The sequence below is a fragment of the Protopterus annectens genome, chromosome 8.part0 (genome assembly GCF_019279795.1).
Source record: "Protopterus annectens isolate FY-2018-M chromosome 8.part0, PAN1.0, whole genome shotgun sequence".
NCBI lineage: Eukaryota > Metazoa > Chordata > Ceratodontiformes > Protopteridae > Protopterus > Protopterus annectens.
This window is the reverse complement of record NC_056741.1, coordinates 1008358093-1008372873: the sequence shown is the minus strand read 5'-3', so window position 1 is coordinate 1008372873 and position 14781 is coordinate 1008358093. Positions and strand designations below refer to the sequence as shown.

The window sequence follows — 14781 nt, the reverse complement described above, 5'->3', positions numbered from 1 at the left end:
CAAGGGTCTCCAACATATGTCATATGCTGCCAGACTAAAGAAACTCCAACTCTATTCAGTAGCATACCGCCTGCTCAGAGGTGATCTGTGCCTGACGTACAAGGCCATGTCCAATCAGGAATTGATGGACATGCTCCACCTCAAAAAATCCAAATCCATCAGAACCACGAGAGCTAAAGATTTAAACCTCAGCAAAAATATGAATAGGGCATGCTGGAGGGACAGATTCATAACTCAGAGGCTTCCCATACTCTGGAACAGAATCCCAGTTCATGTTAGGCAGAGCCCCTCACTGACTCTCTTCAAGAGAAATCTTGACGAGTGGATGGGAGATCGTAGGTTTACCCCAGGGGTAATCTCTGTGTCACTACTAGACAGAGGCACAGTAAACTAATTCTATTATGTAAGGGGGTCTTCACTGTGTCACTACTAGACAGAGGCACAGTATTCTAAATCTATTCTGTACACTTTTGTACCACTACATGGGGTGGCGAAAGCCACATCACTATGGCTAGGTTTATAAATGCCCCAGGGCAGATAGCCTAGTACCAAACTATGAAACTATGAAACTATAAGAGAGGATGGCAATTGGTCTAAAATTAGTGATGTCTGAGGAGTTACCTCCTTTATGTATTGGTAGAGTGAAAAATTGTTTCCATATGGAAGGGACTTTGGACTCTGAAATGGAGTGGTTGATTAAGATAGATACAGGGAGAGCAAGAGAGTCAGCAGCTAACTCAAGGAAAAGTGAAGGAATGTTGTTGGTAGAAGCTGTGCAAGGTTTCAGTTTAGAAAGTAGGGATTTGATGTAGCTAGTGGGTACAGGTTTGAGAGTACAAGAATTTGATGAGAGTATAGTGGGATTTGATAGAGTGGTTACAAATATTATTAAAGGTAGACGTGCTGGCGCTGAGGTTAAATAGTTTGGATATAGAGTCAATTAAATATGTGTTGAAGGTGGCGATAGTATCTTTGGGAGTTGTATCAGGACAAGGATTGGGGGAACAGGGAACACCAGGGTGTAGTATGTGGTTTAATGAGTTCCAAATCTGTTTGGGGTTAGATTTCAGGACTGAGGGTGGATTATAGTAGAAGTCTCTTTTATCTTTCTTAATACACTTTTTGGTCTGATTTCTAAGTTCTTTGTATTTTAGCAAGTCTACAGGGAGCTTTGTTTTGGTCCATGTTTTCCATGCTTTGTCTCTATTTTTCATTAGGATACGGGTGGAATTTGATAACCATGGAGATGTATTAGATTTGATACGGACTGTGCGAAGTGGGGCAAGTGAGTCAAGAATACTGACAAAGGTGGTGTTGAAGGACAGGACAGCATTGTCAAGGGGGAGTTGAGTAAGGAATTTCCAGTTAACTTTAGAGAGAAGAGATTTAAAGGTGTCTGGGTGAAAGTTACTAAGCTTGCGGCATGTGATAATTCTATGCAGTTTAGTAAAGTTAGGGATAAATCTAAGTACTTTTATTGGGGAGTGATCACTTAATGTGTTTGGAAGGGTTATAGGGATTGTGATATTTTGAAGGATGAGAGACTAGAATCCAGTCAATAAGGGTGATGTGTGTTTGAGAGTTGTTGGCATGGGTGGCATCAGTGATAAGTTGAGTAAAGCCATACAAGTTTTTGTGTAAGGAAGAATTTGGGGTACAAAGAGTTTACCAACTAATACTGACATCACCAAGAATAATGGTTTCATTAGGAATATGTTGAGAGAAGTATGAGAATATGTTTTCCAGCAGGGGTAAGTTATCCCCCGGGGGAGGGAATATAGATTACTACTATTGCGATGGTGGTATGGGTGTTAAGTACAAGGTTGGCTGTCAGTATTTCAGCAGGGGAAAAGGATGGGATTGTTTTATTAGGAGTTGTCAGAGTAAAGTGGTTAGAGTAAACAATGGCAACTCCACCACCCTTTTTCTTTTGGCTATCAAGGTGCAGTGTACTATAGCCAGGAGGGAGAAAGTCTTTGTCATGGTGTTGGGGTTTTAGCTAAGTTTCTGTTGTAAACATATGGGTAAACAGTGTCACTTGGTAATCATTTGAAATACTGGGACCCACATGAGCGAGTCCAGTAATGCAGAGCCTTAACTGCCAAAAATACGGACTTACATATATTAAGTCTGAGATTGCCATTTTTCAGAATTTTCCCTTTGCTCTGAGGTACCTCCCAAACCTCTTGTATCAGAGGCACATGTGATATATGCACATGACCCTTATGAACATCAGGTGTTTTAGCTAATTGGTGATTCTGAATGCCCAAGACTTGATTCATCGTTTTAATGGACAATTTCAGGCCAATAAAGCCAAACCCCACTAGCTGTGGATATGCATATTTTGGCCTTGTTATGACCTCATCAGCACAGCACAAGCAGAGTATTTGACTAAGCATAAGAAGCACAGGGCTGTTATACCCAGCTGATGTCCATTATCATTAGGGTCACTGCAAAAATTTCCCAAATGACAAACTAAAACAATAACTGAGAAGGTCATTAAAAAACCAATCAGTAAAAACAAAATGAAAACTCCAGCAAAGCTAGAACTTCCACTGAGTGACCTCCCAAACCTCTTGTATCAGAGGCACATGGGATATATGCAAATAACCCTTATGAACATCAGGTGTTTCAGCTAATTGGCGATTCTTGTTTTAGTTTGTTGTTTGGGATATTTTTGCAGTGACCCTAATGGTAATGGACATCAGCTGGGTATAACAGCCCTATGTTTCTTATGCTTAGTCAAACACACTCTGCTTGTGCTGTGCTGATGAGGTCATAACAAAGCTGAAATATGCATAGCCACAGCTAGTGGGGTTTGGCTTTATTGGCCTTAAATTGTTCATTAAAACAACGAATCAAGTTATGGGCATTCAGAATCGCCAATTAGCTCAAACACCTGATATTCATAAGGGTCATTTGCATATATCCTATGTGCCTCTGATACAAGAGCTTTAGGAGGTCACTCAGTGGAAGTTCTAGCTTAACTGGAGTTTTCATTTTGTTTTTACTGATTGGTTTTTCAGTGACCTTCTCACTTATTGTTTTAGTTTTTTTTTTCTTTTCTCTGAGGTATGATGATCTCAGAGTTGGAATATATAAGTTCTGAGGTATGCGGGTGTGGGGAGGCTTGCCCCCCTGTAAAACACAAGTTTAATGTAGACTGATGTTAGATATTTGATTTTCTCCTGGATTTTCTGCTTGTCAGAATTCAGCATTTTGAATCCTGACATTTCAATGGGGAGCCATGTCAGTTTGCTAGGTGAAAATTACAACAACAGTAAATGGTGAATTCACATCATAATATCTGATTATGGATTGTCTGTGACATATGCCTGGTTTTACTTTAAGCCATACTGAACAGCTGTATAGACTAAACTAGTATGAAAAATGTCACCTGTCCAAAACAAAACACAACATAAAAACAATGAATACCAGCAAGTTCAATGTTACTGTTTTTAACAGGTCCACTGTTTTTGAGATGTTACATAATATTTGTTTTAGATCTACTACCAGATACAATTATAGCTTTTCAAAGAAGGAACAGTGTTACATTTCCTAAAAAAAGATCATGTGATTGGCAGGTCACAATGTGATCCATTTTTACAATGTTTAAGAAGTTGCTGCAGTACAAAACAAAGGGCTGTCTGCTTGTATACCTGCTTATGTACAATACCAAACTGAAACACCAAAGTAGTGAAACAGGTGTTACTGTAGCCATTGTAAAAGTTGTGTGACAGTCCTATTTATGTTCTATTTGGTAGATTGGTAAGTGGTGCACTCTTTTGACCATTTTTTGCTAAAACCTAACTCAACAAGGAACAGAATAATAACAGTACCTGGTATGAAGCAAAGTAACAGTAACAAATTTGAAGTGCAGGTGCATAAATGCTTAATAGTGCTATACAATATACACTTAGCATTAACATAATATGGGTAACACTTCTCAAAACATTATTCCACAATTAGGTTAAAAAATTTTCATGCAGTATAAGTAATAATTTTGTAAGAAAAGACAGTGGAATTAACAAAGTGTAAGATGCATTTTCCCATTAATTGCATACTATTTATATGTGTTCCTGTTATTTATACTCATTATAAGTTTCAATTCCATCTGTTACTTGATACAATTCAGTTGTAAAAAACTGTACAGGATATGCTGAAACTATTGTACTTTTATATGTATTTTGGCATGGCTTATGTATAGATTTAGGAAAAAGAACTGCTTTAGAAGAGAGACAGACAGTAGCAGATAAAGACACATTAAAACATGTGTTTGTAAGGTCTGTATGTGTGTGTGTGTATGCTTGTATTTATAGCTCAGAGTGTTGTTCTCAGCATGATTCAGAAGGAAAAATAAAAATAGGGTCATACACATAATATGAGTTAAGACTTATAGTTAAATGACTCACTTCAGTGCAGCAGTAGCATTTCACTGACGACAAACAGTTCATAATATAAGACAGAATATCCATCAGGACATATTTTCAATGACATTACAGTGCTGCTGTGTTATGCATAATGATTCATAGCTATTAATCATTAACTGTGCAAGTGATTGGACTGGGCAAGAATTTTCTGCTTCATACTTGGGGAATGTTAGACAGATAAAGTCATATAAAAGTGTCTTGCAGAGCATGGCTGTTCTGTGGTTTGTTAAAAGTTTCCATTTTGGCATTATGAAGCAAAATGCACATTAAGCTTAGCTTGAAAACTAGTGCTTGCAGGCTATATCTCTTCATTTCTGTAACGTACGTCCCAGCTTTGCATACTGATTCATACACAAGTGCAATAGCATCTTGCTCCTTTACAATTATTGAGTACTGTTTCCAGAATGCAGAATAGCAAACCTTAATGCTTCTTGTATTGAATCAACACAATACCTGCAACAACAATGACCATTCCAAAAAGTATCTAAAATACTCAGATTTTGAGGCAGTTCATAGATTTGACTTTGGTTCAATTCTCCCTTCTCTGAATCTGACAAATCCTCTAAGACATTAACTTTGTTTCCCTTTATTGCCTCTGCTGCAGTCTTTGAGCAAGCAAGTTCCCTGTCTAGCTCATGAAGCCAACTTCATCTAGTAAACACACACATGGACACACAAACACACACTCTCTCTCTCTCTAAAAAGATGTGAACTATTTAGTTTCATTTTAACCAGTTTACCTTCTTAATACCAAGCCATACCCTAAAACAATGTGTAAAAATTGCTCTTCACTCTTAGTTTTCCTCTGCTCCTTATTATCCAAGTTTTTGGAGTTTTCTAGCTCCAGTTTCAATCTCTCATTATTTGCCCTTAACTTGTTCTCACCCAGGTCCACCATGACATTATCAAACTAATCTTAAAATGACAGATGAATAGTTCTCTCCTGTCATTCATCGTTTGCCTGCTGTTGGCTGGAGATATGGAACCAAATCATGATACCACTGAGCTCAGCAACTTATTTATTGGACTTGACAGTAATGCTCAGATCTGCAGGAACTTGTTTTATAGAATCAATCACTTAAAACCATAGGTAGCATTACATACTGCCAAAGTACTCCTTACACCTTGATCTCATACCTATATCTTCAAGGATATTCATCAAATAAAGCCATACATAACAGGGGCAGAGGAAGTGCTGTAGCAGCCTGTGTTCTGGAACACACAGCCTCCATTGCCATACTTACGGATGTTAACCTTTCATTACATAAAGTACTAAACCCTAGGAGCTCTACTTGTCTGTTGCAGTAGCCATTTTAAGGGGATCTTCTATACTTGCACTAAAGTGAAGTCCTGTTTCATAATGCTCATATTCAAGTTCCTCATTTCCATCTTTTATACTGTATAACTGTGACCCTTAGGGAATAATAACATACACTGACATGTTGCCAGTCAAAATTTTCATTCTGAAATTATTTATTTATTTACTTACATTTGCTTACCAGGAAAGTCTGACTGGGCCAGAAGCTCATTTCATTGTTCCAACCAGACGTCTGACTTATAAATGTACAGTATTTCATGTGAAACATCAAGTAAATGCCTAACTTTGAAACCACTATTTAATAAAATGGATGGTAATTTTATACAGTCTCAGCTGCTGTGCATCTAAACTTCATCATCATGTATATATCATGGATTAAGGTATCGCTATCTGAATTTTCTCCAGTCACACTCCCCAGCATCATATAGACTATCAATTCTTAGCAGTTTTTATTTAACTTGCTAGAATGTTGGTGTGAATTCTATTATTTTATACCATCTCTTAATTTAGGATTTCCATATACCTACCACAAAAATTTAGTTAGGATGAAAATGTAATCCATCTGTTAAGCAAATTCTTACTTAACTTTTTCAAATCCAGAAGTAGTCACTGATATACTCTGAAATCTGTCACAGTTCAAGCTAATATACTAATATAGGGAACACTGTGAAACCCTCCACACTGTCATTATATTCTAATTAATATAGTTCTAAAATCAACTGAATTCATGCCAAAAACTAGACTATGTCCTATAAACCTCTCAAACTGTAGCCTGATATGAATTCTGAATTTCTTCAGCCTAAAGTCTTTGACCTTGCTTTAGCTGTCACACCTAACAAAATTCTTACTATTTTTGTCAAAATGTTCTGCTCTGACTACTTTCCCATTATTTACTACATGTTGTGGTCTCTCTCTCTCTCTCTCTCTCTCACTATTTTTCCAAATCTCTCATTTTTTTCTGGTACCTACTCCAACTGACCAGACGTTGCCATTCGATTCTCAGTTAAAGCGTCCTCTGTGTGGCGACATGCGTGAATGGGCATTCCTTCATTGAAGGTTGTGTGTTAGGCCCGACAAGCCAGCATGTAAAACTCTACTGCCAATCATTAGCGGACCGGAGTTCCGCTGTGGCAACCCCTAACCGGGAAAAGCCGAAAGACACAAACAAACCTACTCCAACTGACCATCAACCTAGCTCCCAGTCTGTCCTTATTAACCCATTCATTCATCATTGGAGTGAATGCCCACTATCCAATTTGTTTCCCTAGTAGGGCAAGAGCAAGGCATTGAGAGTAGTGTGGTTATCCATTCTGGGAAGTACATTTTCTTTACTTTTATTTTGATGTCCTGTGTCCTTACACTACGGCAGTAACTTAAACAACTGCTCGCTGTCTCAGGTACATTCATACTACTGCAGATGTAGTCTTCAGTTTGCAGGACTATTTGCTGCACGGGCATGCATGGAAGCTGCAGACCTCCCTGTGGACCAACTATGGCCTATCCTCCATTGTAGACAAGCTGGCATTAATGCATATTTGCCATCTTCCCCATGCCAGCTCCTTCAATGCCTGGGCTACTAGTCAAACCTGCCTTATCTGCAGCAGACATCAGGGCTTTATCTCTGTTTGTGAATAGAGCCGATCCTCCATTTCTGTTTTTACCATCTGTGTGTGTGTGTGTGTGTGTGTGTGTGTGTGTGTGTGTGTGTGTGTGTCTGTGTAATTGTGTGTGTGGGTCTGTGAGTGTGTGTGTGTGTTACGTATGCATATGTGTTTGTGTGTGTGTGTGTGTGTATGTGTGTCTGTCTGTGTAAGTGTGTGTGTGTCTGTGTAAGTGTGTGTGTGTGTGTGTGTGTGTGTGTGTGTGTGTGTGAGAGCATGTGTGTGTGCATGTGTGTGTGTGCTTGCATGTGCGTGCACGTGTGTGTCTGTGTAAGTGTGTGTGTCTGTCTGTGTGTGTGTGTGTGTGTGTGTGTGTGTGTGTGTGTGTGTGTGTGTGTGTGTGTGTGTGTGTGTGTGTGTATGTGTGTGTGTGTGTGTGTGTGTGTGTGTGTGTGTGTGTGTGTGTGTGTGTGTGTGTGTGTGTGTGTGTGTGTGTGTGTGTGTGTGTGTGTGTGTGTGTGTGTGTGTGCATGTGTGCGTGCATGTGTGTGTGTGTGTGTGTGTGTGTGTGTGTGTGTGTGTGTGTGTGTGTGTGTGTGTGTGTAATGTGGTGTACCTAGCAGTTGGTGTAGAGGGTTAAGGCTGTGAGATGTACATCCTGTGGTAAAGGGTTTGATTCCATCAGTCCCTATTGGCCTATTGTGTGAAAAGGAGCAAGTCACTTAACCATATATTGTTCCTGGATTGCCTCTGAAAAGGGACTATGTATCTAGTGGTTAACAAATGGGTATTATTCTTATTACATACTTTGAGATTTACGAGCATTTAATGACCCAGACCCCATGTGGTTTTACTTAAAGGGTTTTGAAAGATTTCTTCACCTAGCACTACACTTGATGTTCTTCATATGTATCACTTGACATCACAGAATGTGTTGTTTGCAAATACATATATTGTTGGGTGATTCTTCAAGGATGCAGTAACTGATCCTTACATTAGACATTACAGGCTTACCTTACTCTTTCTTGCACTGTCTAAAAGTGTGTAAACAACTGTCTAAATAACTTTGTGTCCTTAAATTAACCTTGAACTTTCATTGCCCCCACCACTTCAGTTTAATCATATCCACTCTTTCACATCCTCTGCTGCCATTTATTAAACCACATTTATTATTATTATTATTATTATTATTATTATTAAGAAGCATTAGTTTAGTCTGCAGAATTTGGCAGGCCTCATACCTCATATGCTTTAAGACTTAGATTTCCACACTCTCTTGTCTGGCTTCTGCTTTCTCATCTGCTGTTACTGTTGCAGTTTCTTACAAGCATTTACCAGGTAGGCAGCCAGGCAGGCAACTATGTATATCTGTATATAGTTTTCTTTTAGCTTAAATATAAATAACCAATGTATGATTCTCCAGTGTGCAATTCCATGAAATGAGCTGAGTAAACACGATTGATATGCAAAACACAAATAATCTTTATGAGGTTAAAACCTCCATATCCACAGATAAATTTAAAATAATCATGCTAAAATCACAGCATCTGGGAGAAAGTAAAAGTATTTACTATTGTGTGGTATTGTTTAAGTGAAAACAGTTTCTCCAATGTATGATTCTCCAGTGTGCAATTCCATGAAATGAGCTGAGTAAACACGATTGATATGCAAAACACAAATAATCTTTATGAGGTTAACACCTCCATATCCACAGATAAATTTAAAATAATCATGCTAAAATCACAGCATCTGGGAGAAAGTAAAAGTATTTACTATTGTGTGGTATTGTTCAAGTGAAAACAGTTTCTCCTAAACAGTCCTCTCCCCACTCTCAGTTAAATTGTTTTCAAAATGTATTAGGGTATCATATATCATTCAAATGGGTTATTACTGTTGTGTCTGGCACTACAAAATCAAATATAAATTTTCATTTTAATCTTTCTATATCAATTCATTTGCTTATATTTTTCATGCATTTTATGTGTGTTGCTGTCAGTGCTGTGGATACCAATCTTCTAGCCAGAGTCACCTGATTCAGATCAATGTGCATGTATATCTTTAGTTGCCAGAATACAGTGGACAAATTGACAGTAACAAGAAGGGTGCAAATAAATGTATACATAGTCTGCTTTTGTTTAATGGAGTTTGAATGTATTGTTTAGCATAGAGGAATGATTAATGCATTAACGGTCTTCACATTTAACACCTTTCTACTGTCTCTGTAAAAATCTATAGTTCACAGTCTGCAATGAACTCAGAATCTTTGAAGGGGGTAACATCATACATATTTTTTTGCTGTGTTGTATTTTATATTAGCTTAGGATTGGGTGTGTGTGTGTGCCTGTTACTGGTGCAGGGCAGCTGAAGCAATTAAGAGACTTTATGACATTTTGCTCGGTTTGTTACACTTAATTTGAATGTTCTTATATATTTTTCACTTGTGCCAGTTACCTCCATGTTGTGCAGATGACAGTAACCCCCAAAGTAGCAGGAACAATTAGAATGCCTGGTACTTTGATGGCCAGTAGTTCCTTGGTCAGACTACAGGTATTCAGTCAAAAGCTTTACTATTTGCTGGTATCTATCTGTGACCTATAGGAACTTAGTAGGGGTGACATCGGCTTCTAAAATATGATAATTATTTTGTGTATACCAGTTTCTCATGAGTTTTAGTTGAGAAGATTTTAGTCAGCATTGTTAGCTGAAGCAAACAAATACAAAGGTAACACTTCTACACACATCTTTCTATAACTGCTGTTTTTCAGCAACCTTTTAAATAGCAGCTATAATTACAACAAGAAGAAGTACACTCCCAAAATACATTTGTTAACAGTCTTTGTGCTATACATGTTTTTACATTCTCTTTTCTAACCATATAAAGTTTTTATGCCTTTATGTGCGGAATGCTTTGGTCATTCCTTTTAAGTTGAAAAGGACTGAAATTCATAACAAGCAATCACATCCAACAGGAATATGAAAAATACTCATGAATAAATTCAGTACAAATGAATAAAATATTTAATCCCTTTCTTGTAATTATGGACCAATGGAACGTGATGCCATTGCAGTGGGCTAAGGTGTACTAAATATGGTGCAGGGTGAATTCTAAAGGGAGCAATTAGTTATTATCTTAAAGGGCCAGTTTAAGTGGTTCACAGTCTAAAAGCAAAACATAAACTAGGTTCACAGTGACCTATAGTAAAATTTAATGCCATGTATAATGAGTTGTGAGGGGGCAAAACTTATGCAGCCTGCTGGTTAACCTGTGTGTTACTTTTCATTTGCTTGACTTGTATCTTAGGGCTTTTCTCTTTGGCATTCCACTAGAAATGAGCCTTCCCAGCTGAACATTCCCAGTTAATAAATGCAGTAAATGAAAAATAAACAAATAAAATAAATACATTGAATAAGTAAAAGTATGTCACATTCCAAATCTAACTACTGACTGCATCCCCTGTAAAATAAAATAAAATAAATGAATGTATGTCACTTTCCAAATCTAACAAATGACTGCACCCCCTGTACAGTATGTTTACCTTATGCTACAGAAATGAAAACATAATGTACAATAGTGACTATTTCCAGTTGTTTTCAATGTCCATGTAGTCATATTGAACATCTAATTTTCAACTTACCTGTAGCCTCTACCATTCCTTCCAAGATGACAACAATCTCAAACTCCTCTTTCCCCAGTTGCTCTTTAGATATCTCCCAGAATGGACTTTGCTCATTTATTTCATGGCAAAGGATGAGAGGTGATACCAGAAACAGACGATCATCCCCAGTATCAAATCCAACATTAAGATCTGTCTGGTTTAATGGAATGAACTCTCCTTCTTTAGTCTGCTTGGATTTTATCATTTTAGCTCGGATAGAAGCTTCTACAATGTGTGAGTTTCTCAAATCTCCTACCCTAAACATGACACATAGCTTTCCATCCCTGACAGAGATGACAGCTGTGTTGGAGAACATAAGGGTCTCTGCTCTCTTTTTGGGCTGTGATATCTTCACAAACATGCATCCTACCATAAATGCATTGACTATGGACCCCAAAATAGCCTGAACAAGAAGCAAAATTATTCCCTCTGGGCATTTGTCGGTGATAACTCTGTATCCATAGCCAATGGTAGTCTCTGTCTCAATTGAAAAAAGAAAGGCTGAAACAAATCCATTAAGGTTATTTACACATGGGGTCCATGTAGCATCTCCAAGATGATCCAAGTCTCCTCTTATATAAGCAATTAGCCACCATATAAATCCAAAAAAGATCCAAGTAACAGTGTAGACCATAGTGAAGATTAATAGATTAAACCTCCACTTAAGGTCTACCAATGTAGTAAAGATGTCACTCAGATACCTATAGGTTTCTCGAACATTGCCATGATGGACATTACACTTTCCATCTTTCTCTACATATCTCTGACGTCTTTTTTTCTCATCCTGATCAGCCATAACTATTGTCCGATTGGTGGGTACCTTAGAAGGTTCCCGTACTTGTCTAGATAACATCTTTAGTTGGTTTTCCATATCTTGATTAACAAATCCCTTGTAGTCATTCATCATCAGCTTCTGAACTCAAGATCATTACCCTACAAGGATAAAAAATATAAAACAAACATGATGGATAAGTGAACAGATCAAAAGAAGTTAACGTCTTAACACTTTGCAGGGTACAGTGAATAGCATCATGTCAGTACTACTTATATGAGTAATGAGACTTTAATAAAGCTGTCAGCATACTTTGCTGGATACACTGACTGTCACTGCATTTGTAAAATGTCACTATTTGGTTATATTCCAGTACATAACTGTACCATTAATTTAATATGGGAATAGCCATAAAACAACAACACTATTCTAGTAAATACATTTTAAAGAAAATCTAGTGAAGGAGGAACTTCCTACCTAAAAATACTTTAGTCCACAGTATTCTGTTTTCACAAAAACATCCCATGCTTTCCTTTAGTCAATAATTTTCTCTGCAAATATATTTATTCTATGTTGATAATAAGTTAAGAACCTGTTGGTCTAACTTCAAAGGCAGAGGAAATGATGGTGTTAGTTCAGAATGAATTAAGAGATGACTACTTTGAAGTCAGTAGTGCAGAACAAATTGCAATAGATTAATATGTAGGGATAATGGCTAATAAATGTTCTAGATATTTAAACCCCCATTTTTTTTTATTAAATGTCAAACTGAATTCAACAAAGGTCAATGTAGTTTCCATATCAGCTATATAGCAAACATATTATTAGATTGAAATATCAATATTTAAAAAAAAAATAAATCATTACATTAATTATTATAAATGAATGCCAATGACTAAAAAACATAAACATTTTTCTATAACTAAAGAAAAGATGAGAAATATATAATTCACTGCAAAAGGAGAGAAAAAAATGTAATTATTAAACAAAACATAAAGGGTATCTAATAATAACTCAATATATTCTCAGTATAGTCTCAAATTTGTGTGTTACTGTGGCTAACATGGGCCAGAATTTTAAATTTATAACTGTTATTTAGACCTTTAAGAGAGAGAGTATGAGTTTTATTACATATGACACTTATGTCATTCGTTACAAGTTGAAAAACTTGAATCTTCTGATTTGTAGTTATAATTTTCGTAGCAGCAAGTATAGTTATCTGTAGTAGTTTAACTTGATTGTTTTTATTACCAGTTGGAATTGGAGCATTAATCAAAACTGAATGCTTAATTCAAGTAAAATGTAACTTTTATTTACACTTTGTTAACCCAGTTTGTCCCACTAGCCAGTGGCTTCTTCTCTTTGGAGACCTGAGGTGGTATTCATACTGACTAGGGGAAATTCGGCTATGACAGTGAGGAACTTCCCCTGCTCTTTTTCTATAGTTAGGGCCAGAGGGCTTTTGCAGGTGGAGGGTGAAACATGGAGGAAAGTGAATAGAAAAGTGTTTGCCTGGATGGAGCTGCTATGATTTCAAAATGAAATGCAATGGATAATACTGTGGATTAGGATTTGCCACAAGCAAAAGTCATTGCTCTTCAAGAATGAGATCTGGAAAATGATACTTTGCTGATGAGGTGGTTTGCCTTGGTTAGAGGTGGCGGAAAGATGCTTTTTGGTTGAGGAAAGTGTTGTGACAGTTTTCAGTGATGCACACAAAGAAGGAAATGGACAGCAGCAGTAAGGAGGTGATGTGTATGTCAGAAAATAACAACAAAGTGCCTAAAACATGTGCTGTAATGGCAGCTGGATGTTTGGATGTGCAAAAAGACAATAATGCTGAGTGGACAGAAAGAAGTCAACCATTGGTGTGTATGATGACTAAAACAGGCACAGGAATTAATGGGTACCTTATTTGGGATGAAAATCATTGTTCCTTTAGGTTTCCCAATATCAGATATCAGGGCTTTAATCTACTTGGGGCTGGAGCCATTTTGTGAAGTAACTTTTAAGTCAAGTTCCTTACTATGTTTGATAAAAATTCAGTTTGTTTTCCTTGGGAAGACTGTATTTTGGCAAATAAAACTGTTACGCAATGAAAAGTTGCAATTTAGGACTATAGAAGTGAGTGAAAAGGAATGAAGTGCAGTGGGATCTTTTACATCCACTTGAGCTACCACCAACCAATGCAGATGGGACCTCATTTAATGTCTCATTCAAAGAACAGCACACTCAATAGTGCAGCACCCTTTAATGCTGCACTGCAGTAACAGTAATAGAAAGATAATCTACTCACCTGGGGGTGGAAATAGAACCCTCGACCTTCTGATTTTCTACCCTACAGGTGAGCATGCTACCTGCTTTAATTGGTTGCTAGTACATTGAAATTAACGGGTGCTGAATTCAAAGTGCAAGACATCTGCTTAGGTCATGAAAATCAATTAAGCTAATCTGTTAACCTCATGCTAGTGTGAACTTTGCTTGTGTTGGTGCTACTGATTTGAAAATTAAGACAATTTATATCATAAAACAACAACGAATGGAGACCACTACAAAAAAATGGCAGTTACTAATCGGGCACACTATATTTTTTTGCTGATAGTAGTTGTGTGTGTCAGTGACATGCAAAACTGGAAACAAAAGCATGCTAGACAAAATGGGTGGTCCATTTGATCCTCTTCTGCCATGACCAAGGTTGACATGCATATTGTACTTTGTATATCAAATGCAAAATTGCTCTAGGATCAGTAGACCATACAGTACAGTGTTTGGTAGCCATATAAAAAAAGACTGTGGGGGAATCGTCTGTTTCAGTGACAGCATTTTAGTTGAGGACCATTTTGTCAAAGCAAACTGGAAAATGGTGCTTTGGTGAATTTTTATATATATAATACCTGTTTGCATTGTTTACTGAACATGGAGTTAGTCATAATAAGTAGGGTGTACATGGGGGAATATGAGGTTATGCCCTTAATATACAAATTAAGTAAAACGTTTAATCAAC

General features: G+C 37.2%; 1 protein-coding gene across 1 annotated transcript in view; it reads right to left on the bottom strand.

Annotated features, from left to right (window-relative positions):
* The window catches only part of LOC122809193 (G protein-activated inward rectifier potassium channel 4-like), a 572406-nt gene that overhangs the window by 334154 nt on the left and 223471 nt on the right, over positions 1-14781 (bottom strand). Inside the window, exon 2 of the mRNA XM_044080501.1 lies at positions 10985-11938. Coding sequence (XP_043936436.1) covers positions 10985-11912 — 928 coding nt within the window. The 5' untranslated portion in view covers positions 11913-11938. The remainder of the gene's footprint in view (positions 1-10984; positions 11939-14781) is intronic.